Source organism: Papaver somniferum, chromosome 11 (assembly GCF_003573695.1).
Source record: "Papaver somniferum cultivar HN1 chromosome 11, ASM357369v1, whole genome shotgun sequence".
NCBI classification, from domain to species: domain Eukaryota; kingdom Viridiplantae; phylum Streptophyta; class Magnoliopsida; order Ranunculales; family Papaveraceae; genus Papaver; species Papaver somniferum.
Genome location: NC_039368.1, coordinates 78237041 through 78261329, shown reverse-complemented (window position 1 = coordinate 78261329; position 24289 = coordinate 78237041). Strand labels below are relative to the sequence as shown.

Here is a 24289-nt window from a genome sequence, read left to right as displayed (position 1 = left end):
TTTATTCTATACTTCTTTGTGCTTGTTACTGATTTTTTGATGATATTTCCTTGTTCCATTCTTATCAGGTAAGGTGTGTTGCGCATGTTCTTGCGCTTGTTGTCAAAGATATTGTGTTGTTGTATCACAAGTCAGTTGGAAGGATCAGATCAGTTATCAAGTTTGTTACCGGTTCTCCCTCTAGGTTGGCCAAATTCAAAGAATGTGCTGCTCTCTAGAAGATTGATTGTAAGAAGATGGTTTTTCTTGATGTGAAGACCGGGTGGAATGCTACGTATCTCATGCTTGAAGCTGCCATTCCATATGAAAAGGTATTTAAGAGGTTAGAAATGGAGGACAAGAGCTTTCGTTCTAAGTATATTTTCAAAGAATCTGAAAGTGAAGCTTTACCTAATACCGATGATGATATTGTTGTAATTGATAATGAAGATTATTATCTTAGTTCATCTAGTGAATCTGAATGTGAGGTAGATGTATCTAGAAAGAATAATATTAAGAAAAAAAACAAGCCCCGTCATCATGCTCCCTATGCTGCAGACTGGTCATATGCTAGGTGTCTTGTTAAGTGTTTAAAAATCTTCTTTGATGTTACTGTTAAGTTCTCGGCTTCAGTTCAGGTTACTTCACATGAGTTTCTATGGCAGTTGGCATTGATCCATGAACAGTTGGTTCGTCTTAGAGCTATAGGAAACCGAGATCCTCATATTTTTAGGATGGCAGAAATAATGTTTCGGAAGTATAACGCATATTGGGGGGATTATGAAGATATGAACTTTGTTATGTAATTTTCTAAGTTGTTTGATCCTCGGGAGAAAGAATCTGGTTTGAAATTTGATCTGGAATGTTTCTATGAGCAAGATGATTTCAGGGTTACAACTGTTTTGAAGGCTGTGAAACAAGATATGGGAAGACTTTATGATGAGTACACCAGCATGTATTCAAATGCCAATGCAGAGGAAGGTGAAATCATTACTTACTATTGATTATCATTATTTCATTACTTAATATTGCTTATCTGCTTTTTATCATTACTTACTATTGATTTTTCTGATGTCTTAGGTATTGGGTCAACAGCTGTTGCTGGTGTTGATGACATGGTTGTTTCTGTGCAAGAAGAGAACATTGAGGATATGTTTGAATCAAGGAAGAAAAGGTGAAGAATGAATGTTCATAGTACTCATCCAAAGTCAGAACTTGAAAGGTATTTGCTTGATGACTGTGAAGCGTCTACCAGGGAGTTTGATATTCTGGCATGGTGGCAGGCTAATAGTACCAAGTACAAGGTGCTATCACTTATGGCGAAGGATATTTTGGCAATACCAGTGTCTTCTGTTGCATCAGAATCTGCATTCAGTACCGGAAAGCGCATTCTTACCCCATGGAGAAGCTCGCTATCTGCCAGGACAGTTGAAGCACTTCTCTGTACGCAAAGCTGGGTGCAGAAACCTATCTCTCTTGATTTTCTGTGTGACTATGTACCAGATGAAAATTCCAACATTGAAGATGGTAATAGAATCTCTTCTCTTTTGACTTGAAATTTGAATGAATGTTATCTTCTTTTATCTGTTAGTTTTTATACCTTTTATCATTAAACTTCATTGAATATATTTGAATATTTCTTCTTTGCATTCTTATTGCAGACATTTTGGGAAAGGATGAAGATTAAGGGATGATTGGCTTGAGAGATGGATGGACTGCAATCTTTTACTGGTCTGCTACTTGATAAATGAAGATCAAATGGATGACTCTTTTTCTTTTACTGGCAACTCTTTATACTACTTGGTTTTTTACTTTGGTTTCATCAGACTTTTTGGTTAATGTTTAGACTTAAGACTTTGGTCAATTTGTTTGTGAACTTCAACTCTGTTTTTATTCTCTAGACTATGGTTATCTTGTCAAGACTTTAGTATGGAATGTAGCATCAGTTTATTAGAAATTCAGAATGTTTTTGTGTACAAGTGCAGGGTATAGGTGAAAACCGAACCGTAATCGAATAGTAACGGTGCGGTTAAAAACCGAACCGAATACTAAACAGTTCGGCTGCAGTTTTAATTGTGATAACTGCACCGAACACAGTTAGGTGAACGGTTTTAGCTATAACCGCACCGAACCGAACCGTGTGCAGGCCTACTTGTGACTATGGAATCCGTCGAGATGATTCGTCATCTTTCCTGCAAATGGCATTGCATAAAAGTGTTACATTTAGCATTACATGTATTTTTTCCAAACAGTGGTGATGCCACTACAATGAGGAGGAGCAGAATTTATTATCTCTAATTTAGAAAAAGCGATATTTTCATTCTTTTTCAATTTTTGTTTAAAAGTAGGTCGGATGAAATCACTTTTCTGAAATTAAAAATATAATTCGGAAAAATAATTGAGCACTAATTTACTTTACCTTTTAAGGGGCTTAGGTCTGCGTTGGACATTTCGATCTCCATGCCCTTACTTCTCAACAATTGCACTTGTGTCAGATCATGTATCATGTTTCGATGACTCATAAAAGCGGATGCCCTTACTTCTCAACAATTGCACCTGTGTCAGATCATATATTATGTTTCAACAGCTTACAAAAGCGGACCAGGAAGGTACTTTCCAAGTAGGCTCCTACATCATTGACTACCAGAATGATTCAGTAAAATTTTTGGAACCTTTTGCAAGCATTCATTGTGCCTTTACTAGCCAACTTAAAAAGCGCTTGAAGAGTTCCTATCACATTTAGGAACTAAAAAAGGTTTCTAGTGTTGCTAAAGTTCCGATTTATCTCATTCATTTCTGATCAAGAACTTATTTGAGTTTGGCAACATGGAAAGCGTCTGAAATTTGGAATCCGCAATTTCCCAACTAGTTGTCGATTGCGATAATATACACCTTAGTATTCCTTTGGGGCTGCAGTGTGGAATAGCTCAAGTATATCTAATCCAGAGAATTGATATAATTTTTGAATGTAATTCAAGGTCATATATACTAGTTGTAATTTCTATTTCATGATCTTAAGTAAATGAGAAAGCTTGAGCCAATATCTCAGAGGAAAATGTATGCACTGTAAAATTATTAATTAACCAAATAAAAACATATTAGTAAAAACCTTACAAAAAAAATACAAGTGTCAGTAATGAAATTAGGGGTGGTTTGTGGTGCTCCAGCTTTTAAACACCTCATAATTTCAAACCCTACCTAAAAATTACTTTTTAAGAATATTTAGGAAAAAAAATTATAACCTTTTCAGAAATTTGACTTTTAGCCCATGTTATTGTATTAGCGTACATGGACTTCTATTCTATTTTCATCGCTAAAGAATATTGTCGATAGTTTGTATGATTATTGGAATTTTACTTCCTTGAATCTTGTTGGTATCCATATATTTATTTTCTCAAAAATGCAAATCACACTTGTGATATTTTATTCACCAGGTGTAAATATTTATTACAAGAAACACATAAATTACCATTTTACATCGAAATATTTGGAATCCTATAATAAAATGGAATTTATCAGGGAAAAAAAAAAGAAAATATCATACATGATGCATGAATACCAACCATCAGAAAACTTATATATGGACTTTTTTATTCGAAAAATACCTGCCATTAGATTTCACTTTTCTTCACCGAGGAGATATCTTGATAGCTTTCATGGCAACGAAGTTTTCTGGCATTCTTTTTTTGCTAATCTACAACCAAAAATAAAAATCGGCAACAAATTTAATTTTATACTGCCTCCATTCCAAAAAGATAGTAGTTTACACATAAAACAAACTTCTTCTTCTTTTTTTTTTATACAAATGGAGTAATATGTATAATGTCTAAGTTCTCGACATATCTTAAGGTCGTTGGAAACTATTTATTTGAGTTCTCGACATATTCTAATAGCCTGTTTGGATATCACTTAAGAAGTTATTTTTTTATTTTTGTAAGCAGAATAGTCAACAGTTAGTTTAAGCACTTAGTTTCAGGATGATTTCTGAAAACATAAAAGTTACTTACTTTTTGTGAAGCAAAATGTTTTTACTTCTGATTTTTTGGGTCGACTTTTGCATTTGGTATCCAAATACCTTATACGGCTATTGACAACTATTGTTCCATATATTTTGAACTTTGTTGGGCTTCTAAAGTATGCAAAAGCACTTGGACACTGTAAAAATATAAAATTATCTTTCTAAGTATTATCTTTAGTCTATATTTCTCTCGATATTCAATTATTTTTCTTTTGTTACATTCCCAGTTATTGATCAGGAGAAGGTTTTCTCATCGAGATTTCTTCACCCAATTGGGGTGGTTTGGCCACTCCATATTACTAAAACCTACCTAAAAACTAATTTATCAAGAATATTTATTTGGGAGATATTTTTTTATAGCCTCCTGAAAATTTGATATTTTAATGTATGTTATTGTTTTAACACACGACTTACAAGTTTTATCCTTCTTACATCGTCGAAGAGCATGGAGCATGTACAGTTATTGGCGATTATATTTATACTGAAAACTTATTTTAGTGAATCATTTCCATAGTCATGTATTTATTTTCTCGACAATATTAATCGCATGTCTTAATTTTCTTTTATTCACTGTGCGTTAATGCTTCTTTGTAGAGAAAAGCCTGTAAATTATCTTATTAAATGATGAATACCAACCATCAGAAAATTCATAGACAACCTTTTTCATTCAAAAATACCTAGCATTAAAGTTTATTTTCCCCTCGAAGAAATGTTTTGGTTGCTTTCATGACAATGAAGTTTCCAGGCATTTTCGAATTTAAATTATTTTTTATTTTTACTTTTTTGTAGCAAAATTTTAATTGTGAATATCACCACCATTTCCATTTTAAAAAGAAATGATTGTCTTATTTTTAAAACAACAGTTCTAAATGAACCGAAGAATTGAACCATGAAAAAACCGTCTACTCACAATGGATGGACTGGAAATAACAGAGGGTGCTGGTATTGGGACCCACCCACTTGAATGAACGGTTTCCCTATGATCCAAATTATGGGTTCAAAGAGAATTTATGTTTTTAAAATTACCGAAGGAAAAAAAAAGCTTCAACTTTTTAAAACGGAAGGGTTTGTAATTACCGGTATTACTTTGATCCCGGACGGGCTACTGAAATATTCGCGAGGCACCTAGACGCCGACGACAGATAAACTAACCAATTCTGTCTAAGAGAAAGTGACGGAAATCAACTTCACCGGTCCTCGCCCGCCTGACTTATCAAAATACAGTTCCGTGCTTTACAAAATAACTCACATCTTACCATTTTAATAAATTCGCACTCCACTGTTTACAAGGAACAAAACAAAACCGGAAGTCAAACTTGAAAAATAAAAAGGAAGAAATTGTTGTTAGTCCTTAGATTTGTTGTTTTCTCGCAATTTTATACTAATTTTTTATTAGTTTTGTAACTGAAGTGTTGAACTGGAAAAATTAAGTGTCAGTAATAATAACCATGCAACCTAATTTCAGTTAGTCAAGGGCATCAAGTGTCTTTGCTAAGTTCAGTTCAGCTGGTTCACAGCTGGTTCAGTCTGAAAAAACTTTTGATTCTACATTTGATTCTCATTCGATTTTGGTTCCTTTTTATTTCCGAACTAAATAAACATGATTTATAAAGGGAATACCAGTCCTATTAAGTGTTGATACCATTTCATCGATCAAATGGTCAGAATCGGTGGAATTTTTTGTCCTATATAAAAAGTATCAGCAATTGGTACCCCTTTATACATCATGTAAATAAAGGTCCAGTTCGCATTAGATTACAGAAAATGGAACATGTTATATTTATAGGATTACAAGTACAGCCAATTAGAACGTCGGTCTTCCTGACACACGTTATTAAAATTTATGACGCACTTGATGGCGATTGCACTGGTGCTAGTGTCGCAAGAGAGTGAGACGATGATAAAAACAAAGACGAAATCCAGCGGCTCACCCACTTTCACATGGGTGACGAAAATCAAACAAAAAGATAAACACGGGCTCATTCACACGTGACAGACCTTTACGTAAATTGAATGTAATAAGATGGGTTTTTTGGTAAATACGGCGAACTTTCAAGTAGGTGGGTGTTTTTCAACCATGGGGCCAAGTCAAATTCACTAAGGGACAAGAGTCATCACGTCACCACTAACTTGTGCAAGTTGCACGTGTGCTCCGGACGTCGACGTGGTGAGTTCTCCCGCACTCTCACGTCGTCAAGTAACTAAACTTAGGGCTGACACAGCAAGACGATTCAAACCGGGCAACTAGCGATTTAATGCACAACATACTAGAAGATTCGTCTCCTTTGGAGTTATTATTTCATTATATAATTGCAATTTGGTTTCTAAAATAAAATATTCATTGAAATCAAACCCGAAAAATCGAGCGAAATATTTACCGCCTTTTCAAGTTTTGTGGAGGGAATTTTAAGTTTTGATATTGGTTTTGAATTTCATGGGATGGGTGATGGATTAAAAAATTATTTCACGATCATTCCCTGATGAAAACAATTAGTTCTTTGGATAAGTTATTCAAAAACGACTAACCCATGGTCATTCTTTTTCCCGAGATCTTATTTCAAATTTGATCGACAATTTCAATAAGCGGGAAGACTGATGCATTCTATTCAAATAAAAATGGGTGTTTTGAACAATGATGAAGTTTTTGAAAATAATACATATTTTTGCAAACCAAATATGCCTCTCAGTAGAAGTCATATGACTGTATCTAAGCAGAAACTTGCAAGCCTACCCGCCAAACTATTACATTTTCAAAAAGCATTAAGCTCCAAAGCAAAAAGAGAGATAACCCCTGATGGATACTCTGTCTAAATTAGAGCTGGCAATCCGAGCCAAAACCCGCGGGTTGGTCCGTTCCGTCCCGTGAAAACCCGTATCCGTTCCGGATGGTAACTAAACAAGACGGGCGCGGGTTGTATAATTAGTGGCTTGTGAAGAAACGGGTTAACCCGTCCCGTACCGTGAAACCCGCGGTCTGGCCCGTAACCCGTAGTTTTATACCCTGCTGAAACTCAAACACGTAGCTTGTTACGTGTCATCCAAATCTCCATCGTATAAAACGGGAAAACCCTAAGCTTTCCTATCTTCGACTTCGGTTCTTCCTCTTTTTTTCTTCTTCCCTGACTCAGAGAGAGTCTCCTGAGTCTTGAGGCTGCATCTCATTCTCATATCTTTCCATCATCGACAAATATCTCAAAGTAAGTTCCAACTTCGCTATCTTATTTCATCAAATCTTATGCATTCTCGGTCATCATTGATTTGTATCAATAGATTGATAACAAAATTTAGATCTTTACGTTATTCTTTCAGTCTTAGTATTTGTATGACAGCTTATAACCCAATTGATAACTCTTAGTATTCTTTCAGTCTCCTGACGCAGACGCACAGAACAACTGAACAACAAATTGAGGAACTATTAGATCTAGATCAAAGGCAGTTAATTTGATCTAAAGATTCAAGGCTAGCAGGTAATCAGATTTTAATTTTTGTTTTCTTCTTTATTTTCTTCTTCTAGGAATCTAGGGTTTTACATAGGAATCCCAACAAATCTTTAATATTCTTAGTATTGTTGTGTTGTGAACTTGTGATTGTGATTCTGTGAAGATAGGTAATCTTTAATTTTCTTAATTTCATGATGTTTCAGTTCTTACCAGTTACCACAAAAAAGGGTTTTTTCTTATCTTTAATTTTTTATTACTCATTAGTTTTGCTTGGTTTAAAGGCTTTAGTTGATTTGGTGATTTGATTTCTGTGAGCCAATCAATGGGTATTCACAATTTCGTCTAATTTGTGGATAGTTAAGTTTTTAGTTGAAATCCTTAAGAATATTAACAATTGGGATCAATTAGTTTTGGTTTATTATTCTCAAATTTCGTCTAATTTGTGGTTTGGTAACTTTGGTTTATTGGTTAAGTTTTTAGTTGATCAATTAGTTTTTAGTATTTTTACCATCTTATGTTACATTTAATCATGTATTGGGAATTGGGATCATTATCAAAACTAAAGTGTTATTTGGAATTGCAGACCAGATGTTGAAATGGAATTGCAGACCAGATGTTGTTTCATATAATGCAATTCTTGATTTAAGTCAGGGTCTTAGACTCTTAGTCTTACAATGTTACTGCAATACTGCTTATTGGTGTCTCCATCTTTTTTTTATCACATGAATTCTTGTTGAAACATGGAATGACAGTTTTAACTGAATTAAATTTCTTACTGTTGTGGCATGTGGGTCTTGAGATTTTTTATGTTCTTTACAGAGATTTAGGGGATTTGTTTGATTTGTTTGTTTTGTTAGATGCTATTGTTTTGGGTGACTTGAAAATGCATGTACTATAATAGTTTTGTTGGATGTCATTGTCTATGTATTTTTTCAATTTCTGTTTATGTAATTTTCATGTTTCTGAATGACTCTTTGACTTGTTCTTTGTGGCCGCTCCATCCATTTCAGGATGTCAAGTGTACAAGAACAAGAGTTACCAGAACCAGACCATTACAAGGATGTTATGAGTGCTGATGATGAAGATGATGATGTTGAGATGCTAGATTCTGTGAATGAGGATCCATGTTGCCGCACCTGCACAAGTTGCACGTGGAAAGAAAAATAGACTTAGATCCGAAGTTTGGGAATTTTTTAAACTCGTTAAGTATAAGGATGGTACAACGAAGGGGGTGTGCAAGGCTTGTAATGTAGGATATAAATATGAAAGCCAAAGAGGTGGAACCTCAGCCATGAAAAGGCATAAGTGCATTAAACGTCAGTCTATGGACGTAGGGCAGATGATATTAGCTTCACAAAATAGCCAGCTGTCTACCCGTGTACGCAAGGTTGATCAAATGAAATTACGGGATTTGTTCTCAGCTTTACTCATTGCAAGAAATGTTCCATTTGCTTTGGTGGAGTGGAAAGAGTTTAGGGATATATGTGCTTATTTAAATGATGACTTTAAACCAATATCAAGGAATACTGGGAAAGCCGATGTGGTAAAGAAACATAAAGCACAAAAAGAAGTTATTCGCAACAGATTGAAACTTGCTCCAGGTATGATTCAAAATTTCAAATCCTAATGACCCATATGATTTGTTTATACTTTTATGTATGAGTAATTGATTAATATGATGTGCTAATGTGTATGACTTACCCTTACAGGTAGGATATGTCTAACATCAGACATGTGGACTTCTGTAACAACTACTGGATATATAAGCTTAACTGCGCACTATCTTGATAAAGATTGGGTATTGCAAAAGAAGCTTCTGAATTTCTCTCCCCTTCCACCACCTCATACAGGTAAAGCACTTAATTTTATTTCTTTATTATCTTAAATATAATTTCATGTTAACTTATTCCCCTTTCTACTACCTCAAACAGGTGAACACCTTTCTTCTAAGTTATTTGCAATGATAGAAGATTGGGGAATTGAAGAAAAGGTATCCAACATCACCTTGGATAATGCTGCAAATAACGGAGCTTGTGCTGGAATTATGAAGAGTAGACTTGTTGCAAAGAAGATCTTGTTGAACGATGGAAAAACTTTCATGTGCGTTGTTGTGCTCATATCTTAGCTCTTATTGTAAAAGAAGGACTTACGAAGATTGATCCAGCCGTGCTTAAGATTCGAGCGTCAGTGAAGTCCCTTAAAAAGTCCCAAGTAAAAAACAAAAGTTCTTGGACATTGTTGAAACTTTAGGAATGTCTGGTCTGAAAAAGGGTATTCGGCAAGACGTAAAGACAAGGTGGGATTCCACTTCTATTCTGTTATAAATTACAAAGTTGGAGAATTGTATAATTTGTATTAATGTTTTTTTAGATACTCACTGAATGTTTGTTTTATGCAGGTGGAATTCAACTTATCTTATGTTAGACAGTTGTATCTTGTATAAGCCAGTTTTCTCTCATTTGAAGTTGGTGGATTCAGACTATGAAGACTGTCCAACTAATGAAGAATGAGAACAAATTGAAGTAGTCACAAAGTTTCTCAAGGTGTTTCATGAACTCACAAAGGTTTTTTCTGGTAGTAAGTATCCTACTTCCAATCTGTATTTTGAAAGAATTTGTCAAGTTCAGGTGTTACTAAAGAAAGAGAGCAGAAGTAATATTGAATTCATTAGGAACATGGTAAAAGAGATGCAAGCAAAATTTGATAGTTACTGGAAGGAGTTGAGTCCTATATTAGCTATGGCAGTTGTGTTAGATCCTAGATCGAAAATGAATTTTGTGAAATTTACTTACTCCAAGTTGTATCCTGATGAGAGAGAATTAGAATGTCAAGTTAATAAAGTGCATAGTAATATAAAAGCACTTTTTAATGAGTATTACACCTTGTCAAGTTCAAGAGCTTCCAACAGTTGTGCAGCTGCTCAGAATTTGAGTGTTCAAAATGGTGGGAATTTTGCTGCCCAAGAAGGGAGTGATTTTTTTCAGGTAATTTCAACTTTTATGTTCAGTTTGATTCATTTGAGTTCTTCATGATTGGTATAAGTCTGCAAAACATGTTCTTTTTTTTTTAATACAAGATGATAACTTTGAACCCAGATTTAATATGTCAATGTAAACTCTGAGCATGCCATATATCGTTTATTTGTCATTGTAATTACTTATGATAGAATGAGGAATGTACCCAAGAATTGGTTGTTGGATTGTTTTGGATTCTGTCATTCTGTGTCTTGATATCTAGTGTCTTGTCAACAGGAATATGTTGCAACACAGGAACGTGGTGGTAATGTATTAACTGACTTGTCAGAGTTAGATGAATATCTTGGCGAGACGTACAGAGGTTGTCTAAATTCACTAGACATCCTAAACTATTGGAAGAACCATGAACAACAATATCCAGTACTTTCAAGAATGACAGGGGATATTTTGTCAATTCCTATTTCAACCGTCGCACCGGAATCTGCATTTAGCATTGGAGGAAGGGTGATTGATCGATTTCGCAGTTCCTTATTACCTGAAAATGCTGAGGCGTTAATAACAACTCGTGATTGGGAATATGGAATTGGTAAGTAAATCAATAATATTTTATTTAGTTGAGTGTCTAAATCTTATCTATAACATTGATTGTTTTATTATGATCCATATAGGAAAAGAAGATATGGATGAGGACAATGTGATCGTTGAAGAAGATATATTAGGATTTGAACCTGACGCAGTGGAGGATGGGGCAGTGGAGGATGTGGAGGAAGTAAGTTCTTATGCGTCTAGTTAGTATGCGTACTTCTTCAATATAAAGCAGGGTAATTATGCAAATTCCATGTTTTTGACTTGAATCTTTTTTTTGTTTGGTTTATTTTTTCTTGAAATTACAGATTCATATTGAATAGTTGGAGCAACTCAAAGATAAACATGGAATATGAGAATGTTTTATCACTTACCAGTATCTCCAAATATTGCATAGAAAAGAGATTGGAGATGTTTTTTTGATAGTTAACACTTATTTTGATTAACCACACAATATATATTTTGTGCAGGAAGTGGTTATTAATATTGTGATATTGTCGCACTTGGTGATACAAATTAGAAACAATGGTATCTACAGTCTCGATCTCGGAAGTTTATTTTCATTATTTATCAATTATCATCATGAACTGATGAAGTATTGCGTAACTGTAACTAAAGTACTTAAGTACTAAAGTAAACTACTAATGACTAGTAAAGTAAGTCTAGTATGAATGCATGATACTATGATAGTATCTGTGTGACTGTGTCTGTGTTTCTTTAAGAAGACTAATTTGTTTAGTTTTGCAATTTTGAGTTTTTGAATTGATATACCAAATGAATTGGATGAATGTTAGATACTTAGGTTGTAGCTTGTAGGAAAGGAACTTTAGATGCCCTGAATGTGGAAGGAAATAGCCCAGAAATCGATTTCTGGCGAGTTGACTCAACAAAAACCAGGTAACCCGTGAGCACCCGTGAACCCGCGAGCTTTACCCGGGACGGGCACGGGTGAGATAAATGACCACCCGTGAAGAATTTCAACCCGCGAGCTCAGGCTTGTATTAACCCGTAACCCGCGGGTTGGTCACAAGCCAGACCCGTCCCGCCCGTTTGCCAGCTCTAGTCTAAATCTATAACTAAAGACTGGCAAATTATAGCAGCACTAAACTTGATATATGCTACAAACATGATGGAATCTTCGCCATCAAAATTGTAGCTTTGTTGTCACAATAAATCTCTGACCATACAACTTGAGTTTGGTGCAAGCCTGTAAATACACGACGCTCCCAAACTGCTTGTCAAGTAGCTGCAGATGCAGCGATATATTTAGCTTCTGTTCCAACTTGATATATGCTATAAACAATGCTGAACAGCAAGAAGAGTCTAAAAATCCACGGTTTCAGAAACAATCCTAGGTTCCAGACTATTATCAAACAATAGCCGAAGCCTATTAAAGCATAAACAAGACAGCACCTCCTTAAATCTGTTAGATGTTTTGCCATTCTGAGCAACATTTTGGCTTTTCTTAAAGTAACTGTGATGGGAAAGAACATAAAGCAGATCACACGTAGATTCAGTCAAGAAGGTCCCGTTTAGAGTTATAAATGTTATAAACATGCCGAGAACAGGGAAATAGTACTTACCTTCGCGCTATCTGTCTGGTTGCATTGAGCGGTGGATTTCTTGGCATTCCTCGACTACATATGGTGGACATAAACATAACTCAGTCAACAAGCTCCCATTTCAAGTTCATATACGCTATAACCATGCCCAGAAGAAAATTTACCTTGATGTCATCATCAGGTTTCCATAAACACATACGCTTAGAATTTACTTCGATGTCATCATCAGGTTTCAATAAACACATATGCTCCAGTCGTAACAATACGCGCTTAACAGATTTCAATACTGGCAGGGAGTCAATGTAAACATTTAAATTGCCACCAGTCTTTATCTCACTTGAGGCTTCATTTACTTTTTCCTCATAACCCTGTGATGACCAAAAAGGTCTGGGAAGATTAGAGATCATCTCCAAAAATTGAGAATCAGATATACTCTATATTATGTATAGGAAACATATGTTGGATACCTTGAACTGATCTATAACGAGCTTTGGGTTGTCAACTTCTATTTCGTCGCTTTTAAATTCCGAAACATGAACCTCTTTGCCATATTTTTTAGCTCGTCCAGTCGACAATACTTCTTACTTACGGTCGGCGAACTCCAACATATATTTGAAATCCACACCCGCCAGTATCTGCCGAAAACAACGAATCATATCTGGAGTGAAGGTACTGTGACGATTCTGTAAGGCAAGGTCAAGCTTACAAAGCATCTATTATAAGCCCAAATTAAGAAGAGTAAGCAAATCAACAAAAACAAAAAAAGGAACTTTTTATTATAACAGCAACAGATATACCATAGCTCTTTTTTGGATAGAGCGGAGAAATGTGTACTGCTCTTTGTAGTGGTTTTTTTCGGCCTCAGCAGATTTGTATTCCAATTTATCTAGCAGTTCCTAAAAGTAAGATGCACACAAACCATGTAAACAAAACTTACACCTCCTCACTATCATATCAAACTAGTGTCTAGAATGGAAACAAAACAACGTACCTTTAGTATGTTCAAATCGACAGATACGTCGCTCCAGATTTCATCACGCTTGAAAGGATAGCTATTCAGAAGAAACACATAATCTGAAATAACCTTGTGTACATTTCTAAATTGTTTCCAGTCTTGCTTCAAAAGATTTGTCAATTTATCCCTGAAATTATGAAGAATGTAGCAAATTGATTATAACCAAAGAAAATTTAATGTAATAACATTTAACCCAGAAAATTCTCCCAACAATTAATGATAAATAATGGAAAATCAAGGGTTGTAGCAAGGAAAAAACCCTAGTCACAAAAGATAAAACTAATTCTGAAGAACAACAAGAGATTTACCTCAGATCTACAAGTTGCTCTCGTGACTCTTTTAATCTCTTTTCACGGCTGCAGCAGGATCACGATCCCTCAATTCTTTAATCTGTGCTCTTCTGGAAGGAAAAATATGAAGCATGAAGCAAATTGATTATAAACAAACAACTAATGAACAAGAACCCTATAATAACATTAAACCCTACAAATACCCCAATTTTTTATGATAAACAATCGAATAATAAAAAGATAAAAGACTAATTCTGAAGAACAACAATAAACTTACATAAAATCCTTGAATTCCTGTTGTGCCTTGAGTTCCTCTTCTGACTTTGAATAATAATCAATCATCATTCTTATTCTTCTCTCGCGTTTCGTCTGAGTTTCACCAGAAGGAAGAGGCACGACAGAATAGCTCCTTTATACATATGGGTGGTATAAGGTCTTGGCCCCATATTCTGCGGCCCATACTGGGGAGTGGGGACGAATTTGTTATCACCAGTATCGGGTCCATCTAAATGGTGGTTTGAAATTGTCATCCACATCGAGTCCATTACCGATGAGATGAGCCAGCGAATGATAAAACCGGATTTACGGATTTAAAAAATAATGCTCGTGATGTTTGCTTGGATGTGACTATTGTTTCGCCCTTTACGGGAGGTAATAGCCGCAATTTGGATTTGGGGCACGCCATTAAGGATGTTGTTATTCGTAAGAACACCAACTATTTAGAAAAGTGCACCTCCCAAGACCACGGGTTCGAAGCCTTGGCTTATACTACTTTTGGTGAGCTTGGGGTCGACACGACGGAACGTTTTCGCAACTACGTAGCTAGTCATGATGCTAATGTGCATATGAGAGAGTTTGTTTTCCATATGTTAAGCGTGGTAGTATAGAAAGAAGTTGGAGCCCAGTTTACGGCTAGGCTCCCAACAAGCTTCTTGTCTGATGCAAATCCTTTAGATGAATTTTGTATTTGATTTTAAAATATTATAAGTCAAAAATAAATAAACGGAAATAAATAATATTTAATAAAACTAATATTTAGGATCAATTTGAATTTATCTCTGAATATAGTCAACTCAGATAAAAATTGTTTTTCAAAAATCTTCTGTTTCACTTCCATATTCTGATATGATTAATCCTTTACTTTTTTTAATTAATCTTTTCCTTTTTGACTGTTTGTCTCCTTTTATAAAGTTCAGAGCACCACTGTCTGAAAGTTTTGTTTAATCCTTCTATGGTTTTGCTTTTAGAAACTTCTCAATTTTTGGAAATCCGATCTCCTTTAATTGGTTTTATCAAACTTTAATCGAGTTTTTACCTATCTTCTATAGATTTCTATCTTTTTCTCTTTGTTTTTCTCTTTAGTGGAAGCTTAATTTTCTTTACAGGTTCCCTCTGCTTGATTATAGAGAGTTTTCAATTATGGAACATGGTATTTTTCGTGATATTCTCAAGATTTGAAGTGTTGCCCCATAGACAAGCAATGTTGCCTCATCCAAAAAATGTCTTAAAACTTCATCCAAAAAAACCCACTCCAGTCTATCAAAAGTCTTGGATATGTCCATTTTGAGAGCTAAATGGCCAGTTCTACCTCCTTTTTTCCTCATGGCTTTCACAAGTTCTTGAACCAAACAAATGTTTTCTGAAATAAGTCTGCCAGGAACATATGATGATTGCATTGGAGATATCATATCAACCATGTGTTTTTTGAGCCTAAAAACAATAATTTTAGAGATAATCTTGTAGATGGTGTTGCATAGAGCTATAGGCCTGAAATCTTTTGGTTTATGAGCTCCATTGACTTTAGGAATTAGAGAAATTCTAGGATTATTGATCTTCTTGAGAAAATATCCAAAACTAAAGAAGGCCTTAACCATTTTGCACACATCTTTACTAACTATCTACCATTGATATTGATAAAATCATGGTGCGAAACCATCAGTTCCTGGACTGGTCCAAGGTTGCATTGTCATGAAGGCTTCATATATTTCAGTATCATCTGGAATTTTTATAAGTGCCTCATTATCTTGCTCAGTAATGCAAGATGGGATATGTTGGAGAAAATGGAAGGAATCAACTGGGTGAGAAGTAGAACTGATCTTCTTGAAATGAGTGATCAAGACATTCTCCGTAAAATTCCTATCATGACACCAAGAGACATCAGGAGCCTGTAAAGAATCAATTCTTTTCCTAGCTCTTCTTTGATTCACTCTAGTATGAAAATATTTTGAATTCCTGTCAATATCATTATAAAATGACCTCTGGATTTTTGCATATTATAACTTGCTTGAATCTCATTAAGATTATCAATTTATATCTCAAGCTTCTTAACTTCTTATGTATTGCTACCTTGAATGTCAGTAGCCTGAAGTTGAACTAGATCTTCTTGAAGATGAGTGATTCTTTCTTGAATATGACCAAATGTTTCCTTGCTCAACTTAGATAGAATATATATTGTGTTAAAAAGCTTATCAGTTAAGAGATAGGCTGCAGAACCTGTAAGATTAGTTTTCCAAGCAAACAAGTTTTCATTTTTACAAGCACATTTATCAACCAGTGCTCAAAAATTCCTACATTTACCTGAGTTACTAGACTTGTTATACATGGATAACATAATAGGGGCATGATCTGACCCTTTTATGGGAAGATGAGAAAGTTTAACATCTGGATAGTTAAGCATCCATTCACTGTTAACTAGGAATCTGTCAAGTCTAGATTTATTTTACCTGTACCAAGATTGTTGCTGGTCCAGGTAAACTGATTCCACTATAACCGTATCATGCAAGTTAGAGTCTCTAATGCTCGTTAGAACTTCAGGAGAAATAGGTTCTGAATTTGTATTTCTTTCATTGTACTCATAGTAATATTCGGTCACCTAAAAGAACCCAAGGAATATTAACAGATGAGCTTAAGTCCTGAATATATTTCCACTGACTAGGTTGGTCATTTTTATAAGATGTTCCATAGACACGGGAAAGGAACCATTTCCCTTTATTAGGATCATTTTTAACTAGAGCATGAAACATATTGACAGAGGAATTCAAAAAATTTAGAGAAAAACCATTTTTCCATAGCAAGATAATACCACCATCTTGACCCAGATATAGGACATAACATATGTTTGGCATCTGGAGAAAGCTAGTAATGTTTATGATTCTATCATCATTAATTTTTGTCTCAGACAAAAAAATAATGTCAGGGGAGTGAGTTTTATTTATGTGTAATAAATGATATTTAGTGTATTTGCCTAAGATACCATAGCAATTCCAACTTAGAATTTTCATATTTGTGCCTAAACTAAACAGACCTAACTTGATACAAAAATTACTGTTAGAATGGTTAACAGAATAAAACAAGTATCAAGTTACTACTAGAATGGTGAACGGAATAAAACAATGCAATACATAAAACACTACTATAAATGCTGAGTCGAAACTTAAACTTAATGAAAATAAAAGAGTTTTTAAGTAAAAGGGTATTACCAGATTATTAGGGGCCTCATTCATCTCATGGGAATTCTCTCATGCTCTTTCACTTACTTCCTCAATCAGATCATGTTCCATGTCGTCGTTTCAATTGGTGGAAGGCAGAGTTCCAGTATTACTTTCCATGATCTCACCATGACTGTCATCATCATTCTGGTATCTTCTAGTTCTTTTATTATTCCTTGTTGTATTCCCCTCTTGTTGTTCTTCAAGCTGAGCTTCTTCTGCGATTTTTTTCCGACTAGCTTCACAAATTTTCTCTGGCATGATGTCAATATCTTTGCAAATCTCTACCCCGTATACAGCAACAAGTTCATGTACATAATTAATATACTTCTCATTAGTGAACCTTCAAATTATCAAATCATCTGTTGTATTGAGGCATTCATCTTCATTATGATCAACGGTATTGAAAATGTGTGGGTATAACAACCACACCCAACAATTCGTTTGACAATCTGAGAGGACTTACTCTAATATACTTTCTAGAGAATCAACTAGACAGTCCGACTCAATCTAGACAAAAGTATATGTAAGAGTTTAATATCTCAAACTCTTAATTCAATCCGCAATCAACAAATAGAAACATGCGAGCCCGATTCAATATAAGAGGAGTAGCTTGAACGGTACCAAAGACCAATGTTCAAGTGCCAATCAATGTAAATCAACAACCAAAGGTTGGATATTCTAATTGATTGATCTTAACACACAACCTGTGATATTTCAATTATATAACAAAATATAATGCGGAAAAGAAATAACACAGACACCAGAATTTTGTTAACGAGGAAAACCGCAAATGCATAAAAACCCCGGACCTAGTCCAGATTGAACACACTGTATTAAGCCGCTACAGACTCTAGCCTACTACCAATTAACTTCGACTGGACTGTAGGTGAACCCTAATCAATATCACACTGATTCAAGGTACAGTTGTGTTCCTTACGTCTCTGATCCTAGCAGGATACTATGCACTTGATTCCCTTAGTTGATCTCACCCACAACCAAAAGTTACGATGACCCAAAGTCGAAGACTTGATAAAAAAAATTGTCTCACACAAAATCTATATATTGAATAAATCCGTATCCCATAAAAATACCCAAGAGTTTTTGTTTCGTCTTTTGATAAATCAAGGTGAACAGGCACCAATTGATAAACTAGACTTATATTCCCGAAGAAAAGCCTAGTATTATCAATCACCTCACAATAATCTTAATCGACTAGCGAAACAAGATATTGTGGAATCACAAACGATGAGAAGAAGATGTTTGTGAATATTTTTATCTTGCCTATCGGGTAAATTAATCTCGAGTCAATTATTTCAATTGTACTCAATACGATAGAATCGGGCAAGATTAGAACACGCAACTACAAAGAAAATAGTTGGGTCTGGCTTCACAATCCCAATGAAGTCTTTGAAGTCATTAACCTACAGGGTATCGATGGAAACCTAAGGTTAAAGGAGAATTGACTCTCGTTTATGCAACTAGTAACACAGGAGGTGTGGGGATTAGTTTTCCCAGTTGTTAGAGTTCTCCTTTATATAGTTTTCAAATCAGGATTTGCAATCCAAGTTACCTTGGTAACAAAGCATTCAATATTCACCGTTAGATGAAAAACCTGATCCAACCAAGCTAATATCATTCAATCGTTAGATCGAACTTAGCTTGTTACACAAAAATGAAATGTACCCTTATTTAGGTTTATGTAACCGTACCCAAACGTGTACACCATGTTGGTTCACAGATAGTTGCCGAGGTTAGCCACATGATTACTCTCATATCGACCTTATTCATCTTAACTATAACTAGTTCAAATGACTCAAATGAAACTAGTTAAAGAGTTGTTCAACTGCTATATTCTCATAGTATTATACAATAACACAATTGAAGCAAAATCAGCTTGATTCGCTCGAATCAATCATGAACATTATAGCCACGGTTTGCAAAGATTGCATTCCTTATTATACAAATGTTTATGTTCGCGTTCATAACCGATTTTAGAACTTTAACCTTCAAATATGCAAACGGGTACGCATACTTGAAATACCCGGACTAAGATTGGGTTTCGCCAGTACACAAACAGGTACGCGAACTTTCAATCCCAGCATAAATTCTCGGACATGAACCTGTACGCCAGTACGAAAACGGGAACGCATACTTAGGTTCCCGAATTTATCAAACCAACGGGTACGCAAATGAGTGCGCATACTATGGCTCTCGGACATGGATTACATATGTGCAAGAGTGCATAACATGACATATCCAATAATTGTTAAGTGTTCTAAACTCTTATTTCAGTCATTGAAAGTTTCTTAGAGGATGACAATAGTTGTTTTTCACATACTATTAGCATCAAAGCAATTTTCTAGTTATTGAAATAATCATAACGAAACATTCCAAGACAACACCAAATGATTATATCACACAAACCATGTAAGATGTTACTCGGAAATTTTCACATGATATAAGATGAACTTGGTCGAAGCGAAAGCTTGCCAACACATATTTCGACAAATATGTTAGCAAGATAAACTCAGATCGGAATTTTAAATGTCTATATAGAAAACTATATCATAATACGACTTATGTCTCAATATAGAAGATACAGTAGAATTACACTTTTCCAAGTGATAGATGAGTTTCAGTATCCAAATAAGTTCCCCTTATTAGTTCTTCGTATTCAAATGATGAACGCCGTGAAAACTAAGCTCAACTACACAATCTATGTCCTAGTCCGAGACATCTATAAATAGGCTAGAAATCAAGACTTATAGTTTTGATCATTAACATTGACAAACATGCTTGATATAACAATGCATGCGAGTTCGACCGAGCAGTGCTCTAACAATCTCCCCCTTTTTCAATTTTAGTGACAAAATTATCAATACATATGGATTACAAAATAAATAAAACTTTGTAGCTTCTCATCCAAATGCTTGATCTCCTTGGCATCTTCAATACGACTCGAAATCTTCGTCACTTCCAAGTACTCCATGATTCTAAACGTGTTCAACTCAGCATCATAGTTGTTGAAGATCCATAGCGATAATAATGAGAAAACAAATGCTCTCAATCATTGTTATACAGTGTCATAGTATTATTATACAACATCAAAGTTCAATTGTATCACAACTTTGACAACAATACTATGGTGATATGTATCACTCCTCCTTAGTCAATACTTCATCTCAAAATGAAAACCACTCCCCCTTATATAATGATCCGTAAACCATATGTATTTGTAGTATGAAACTACATATTAATTCTCCCCCTTTTTGTCATTATAAATAGGCAAAGGTACGAAAACCAGTGGGATCCTCATGAAATTTTCATAGAGATACTTCATGACCAAAAGAGAATAACATACCAACTTATTTAGATGCAATCATAAAGACGAAACTAAATGCATTCATCAATGAGTTTATAAAGATACAAGATAACCCTTTAAAATTCCACATCCGCACTCCCCACAAGGATTTGGCAATTAAGCACAAGTTCAATTAAGAACTCTTCTCCATAATATGTCATTCCCGAAAGAACAACAAAGATGACCTTTCTTTTACAAGAAAAGAAGGATTTCTTTGGATATAACCAAATCACATGAATCTGAATCCAAAAATCTCAATTGAATCAACCATAAAAATGATCAATTCAATTGGTCATGCTCGACATAAGAGAACTTACGGAGCAACACAGTATGTGCATAAAAATGTGGATCGGAGATCGATCAATACTGTGGAATACACAATGATTCATTCTATTTTTCATCACTATTTGCACAATGAAATATAATAAACTTAATCATTATAAACAAAAGTTCATCCTTTATTATATCAAAATTTCCATAATGACATAAAAGGTTTTAACTTTTGTTTGTCAAAAGTTCATTCTATCTTATCAATACTTTCATACCGACATAATAGAGATAACTTTTGAACAAGTATGGGACAGTCACAGGTTCACGGACATAAACAACATATCCCATAACAATTTGCAATATAAAATCATAAAGATTAAAATTGCAAACATCATCTTCCAAAGAACTTAGAATTTAAATAAATAAATCTAAAAACACGAAGATGAAAATGTTGGACATAGCTATTTGTACTCACAATAATGGCTATTCCAAACCCTAGTTATTCTTCTAAAAACACAAGAAATAAATTCTCATAAGAAGTTACTAGACATTGAGGCCTCTGAAGAATTCTTTATCGTCCCCGAACTCCTTGTCGTTAATAGCCATAGGTACATAAGGTTCGTGAAGAAAGGAGTCAATTCCAACAAACCTTCTAGGCTGATGATATCGAACCAGGGCCTTCTGAATTTCAAGAGTTCTCATAAAAAAGACTTTATTTGATGAATCTCCTTCCTTGTTTCCTTCAACTCTTCAACAACACCAGAAAACTTCTAAGAATTTGAAGGAACAACTCTTGCCTTTCTCACATTCCTTATTTTTCTTTTCAAAGTTAGAGGTAACGGAGATTTCTATTTTTCCTTCATGATTGATGGATTAACAATCATATTAACATGTTTTCCATCAGAACACATGATGCTTGGAGTATCCATACGAGTACGGGTTTGTGAGAGGAAATCACAGTTTAAACTCAACAGGCAGTCTTAAGATGAAAAGAGTTTCAGAGAAGGAAAAGGAATGTAGGGTTACAGAACCTTTAACCACACAGGTTCACGCACGCACATTCACAACCCTAAAGAGAATAAAATTGTCGAGAATAACCCTCTTTTATTGATTAAATAGGTAAGTCCCTTCCAATATGAAAGAATTCCAATTTCACAAAACACACGGAAAATCTAAGAAAACAAAAACATTTTTTTTCCTTAAAGCATGAGGTGTGCAGAATCTTGTCTCTTTTAATCAGGCACATGAGACAAGATGCACCAAAACAACACAATTAAGTTGTGCTGGTGAACAACAATTTGTCCACCACAACCTTTTTGAAAGGAATTCATAGAACCATGTCTATCAAAATGTTTAGACCATACTCTATTTTCTAGTGGTCTTGTTTTCTCTTTGGAAACTAACTTCTTTAAAGAGGATAAAATCTTACATACCTCAACTGTTTTTTGTACAAGTTTGAGCTTGTTTTCTAGCCGATTTTCTCTTCGTTGAAGTTTATTAACATATCTCATCTTGTGTTTGTACTTGAAACACTTTGAGAGTTCATGACCTTTGAGTGAACAATAAAAGCATGTCAATGGATAAGATGATTCAGATGCCCGATATGTGCAAGCTGCTAGACACATAGTGGAACCTGAAAAATCAGACAGAGAGTTTCCAATAGAAAGGTCAATTTTCTCTTCTAGATTGCTTGTGTTTCCTTCTGAAAGAATATCAAGATTGAAGTATGTATTTCTACAATTATCAAAATCAATATCTTCACAAAGAAGCGCAACAATTTATTTTTCGTCTTCATTCGAATCATAGTGATCAAACATTTCATCAAGAGTTGCAGCAAGACCTTTGTTCCCAGTGTATTTTCTACGGTTTGGACACTCATTTGCAAAATGACCAAAACCTTTACATTTAAAGCATTGTGGCATATCCTCGTCATCAGTATCATCAGTGTTGAGGGGTGAATTTAGTTTTGGTTCTACCCGTCCTAGTCTCACTAAGTGATCTCACTTTACCAGGAATGGTAAGAGAGAGAGTTGCTTTTCCATTGTACCTTGTACTTTCTTATATAGACTTTCCTAAAAGTCCCTCAATTTATGTTATCATGACACATGTCCTAAACCTCCTTAATTACCTCTAATGCCATTTCTTAGGATAACCTCCTCCCTATTCATTAATCCCTTCCTTGTCCTCCTTTCCTCATGGGTCTTTTCTTATTGAACTTGGGCTTAGTCCCCAAGTTCCTATATCTCATACTAGGCTTACATATCCTCTTAAGAGCACCCTTATACCATAAAGGGGTATTATTTTTCATGTCAATATTAGTCCCCTGACTATTGGGTCAATTGTTAAATGACCCAGTCGTAATATAATTTTTCGAACGCCCTCCTTTTTTTGTAGGAAGTCGGGGTGAGGATCCCCTTCCTCTTTATTAACTACATGATCATGGGTGACGTTTGACGTTCTTTCATCATTCAAACTTTCCCTCTTCTTTTCAGTTTCTGCCGGTTACCACTCCCTCTGTATAACAGCCACGTTCAAGCCTTGAGGCTCTCTATATATAAACCTGTTGGTTTGTTTTTTTTCCCTTATCTTCTTCTTCTTCCTTCCTCTTAAACATACACATATACTCGCCATGTCTAGTAGTTCTACCAGTAGTTCGTCTGAAGAATCTGATGAGTCTGAAGGAGCCATGAGCAGATGTTCTGAGGAGACCGAGTACTCGGAGCAAGATGAAATTCTCCTACCTCCTCCAGCGGATGGCAGGTCATATATGATCGTGGAGTTTACTAGCGGACCCAATCTGAAACGCGCGCTAAGGCTGAGGGATCTCCGCGGAGGTAAGCGCGTTTTTTTCTAGATAATATCTTGGTCGCTTGCCTTCTAAACCCTCTTGTATTACCTTATCCTTCTGCCCCCGGGTGGCTTATGCAACCCGAGTCGGAGACTGTGGATGCTTTCGCGTTTTAACGTGGATGGCTATTCATCATGGTGATTACGATCTTCCCATCATTGATATTCGCTCAAAGTCAAAAACCCATCTGATATGGCCGTACTGGGCATCCTATATACGTTCCAATCCTGGTCACGCATCCACCCTCCGTAGAGCAGGTATTGACGAAGCTATAAATTCATCTCTCAAACGGGAAGTTAAGAGATGTAAGCGCGACACAACACAACTCTTTTGCCGCTGGGCTCCTCATGTTCATACTCTTCTTACAGTTGTAGATGGGGAAAAACGATTTGCTATTTTTTACGGAATTGAGGAGATGACCATGCAGAGACTTCTTGAACCGAGCAAATTCTCAA

At 35.3% G+C, this 24289-nt stretch overlaps 2 protein-coding genes and 1 long non-coding RNA gene across 9 annotated transcripts; 2 read left to right on the top strand and 1 right to left on the bottom strand.

Moving 5' to 3' along the window:
* Positions 1-6585: 6585 nt before the first annotated feature.
* Positions 6586-14244, bottom strand: LOC113324055. Of its 5 annotated transcripts, none has more exons than XR_003347914.1 (8): positions 14142-14244; positions 13883-13974; positions 13551-13701; positions 13357-13455; positions 13027-13194; positions 12724-12927; positions 12581-12634; positions 6586-7389 (listed from the first exon to the last, which is right to left on the bottom strand). It is a non-coding gene; the product is annotated as an uncharacterized LOC113324055 (long non-coding RNA). The 5 variants fall into 5 exon arrangements; XR_003347911.1 differs by lacking the exon at positions 6586-7389 and adding an exon at positions 12157-12471; XR_003347912.1 differs by lacking the exon at positions 6586-7389 and having other exon boundaries at positions 12479-12634; positions 13027-13242.
* On the top strand, positions 8594-9635 carry LOC113324054 (zinc finger BED domain-containing protein DAYSLEEPER-like). The gene is made up of 3 exons (XM_026572395.1): positions 8594-9038; positions 9147-9287; positions 9369-9635. Exons 1-3 carry the CDS (start codon positions 8729-8731, stop codon positions 9560-9562), a joined length of 645 nt encoding a protein of 214 aa, XP_026428180.1. The 5' UTR covers positions 8594-8728; the 3' UTR covers positions 9563-9635.
* On the top strand, positions 9653-11868 carry LOC113324053 (zinc finger BED domain-containing protein DAYSLEEPER-like). Of its 3 annotated transcripts, none has more exons than XM_026572393.1 (4): positions 9653-9733; positions 9836-10421; positions 10689-10998; positions 11081-11868. In XM_026572393.1, the coding sequence occupies exons 2-4, from the start codon at positions 10113-10115 to the stop codon at positions 11203-11205; spliced, it is 744 nt and encodes a 247-aa protein (XP_026428178.1). In that variant the 5' UTR covers positions 9653-9733; positions 9836-10112; the 3' UTR covers positions 11206-11868. The 3 variants fall into 3 exon arrangements, with proteins under 3 accessions (XP_026428178.1, XP_026428179.1, XP_026428177.1); XM_026572394.1 differs by having other exon boundaries at positions 9671-10421; positions 11081-11181; positions 11306-11868; XM_026572392.1 differs by having other exon boundaries at positions 9671-10421.
* Positions 14245-24289: the final 10045 nt, after the last annotated feature.

Coding starts and splice junctions, on each gene's coding strand:
- LOC113324054 (XM_026572395.1), top strand. CDS start 8,729: ATGAAAAGGCATAAGTGCATTAAACGTCAGTCTATGGACGTAGGGCAG. Junction 9,039..9,146: donor CAGATTGAAACTTGCTCCAG/GTATGATTCAAA, acceptor TTACCCTTACAG/GTAGGATATGTCTAACATCA. Junction 9,288..9,368: donor CCTTCCACCACCTCATACAG/GTAAAGCACTTA, acceptor TACCTCAAACAG/GTGAACACCTTTCTTCTAAG.
- LOC113324053 (XM_026572393.1), top strand. CDS start 10,113: ATGGTAAAAGAGATGCAAGCAAAATTTGATAGTTACTGGAAGGAGTTG. Junction 10,422..10,688: donor AAGGGAGTGATTTTTTTCAG/GTAATTTCAACT, acceptor TCTTGTCAACAG/GAATATGTTGCAACACAGGA. Junction 10,999..11,080: donor TGATTGGGAATATGGAATTG/GTAAGTAAATCA, acceptor TGATCCATATAG/GAAAAGAAGATATGGATGAG.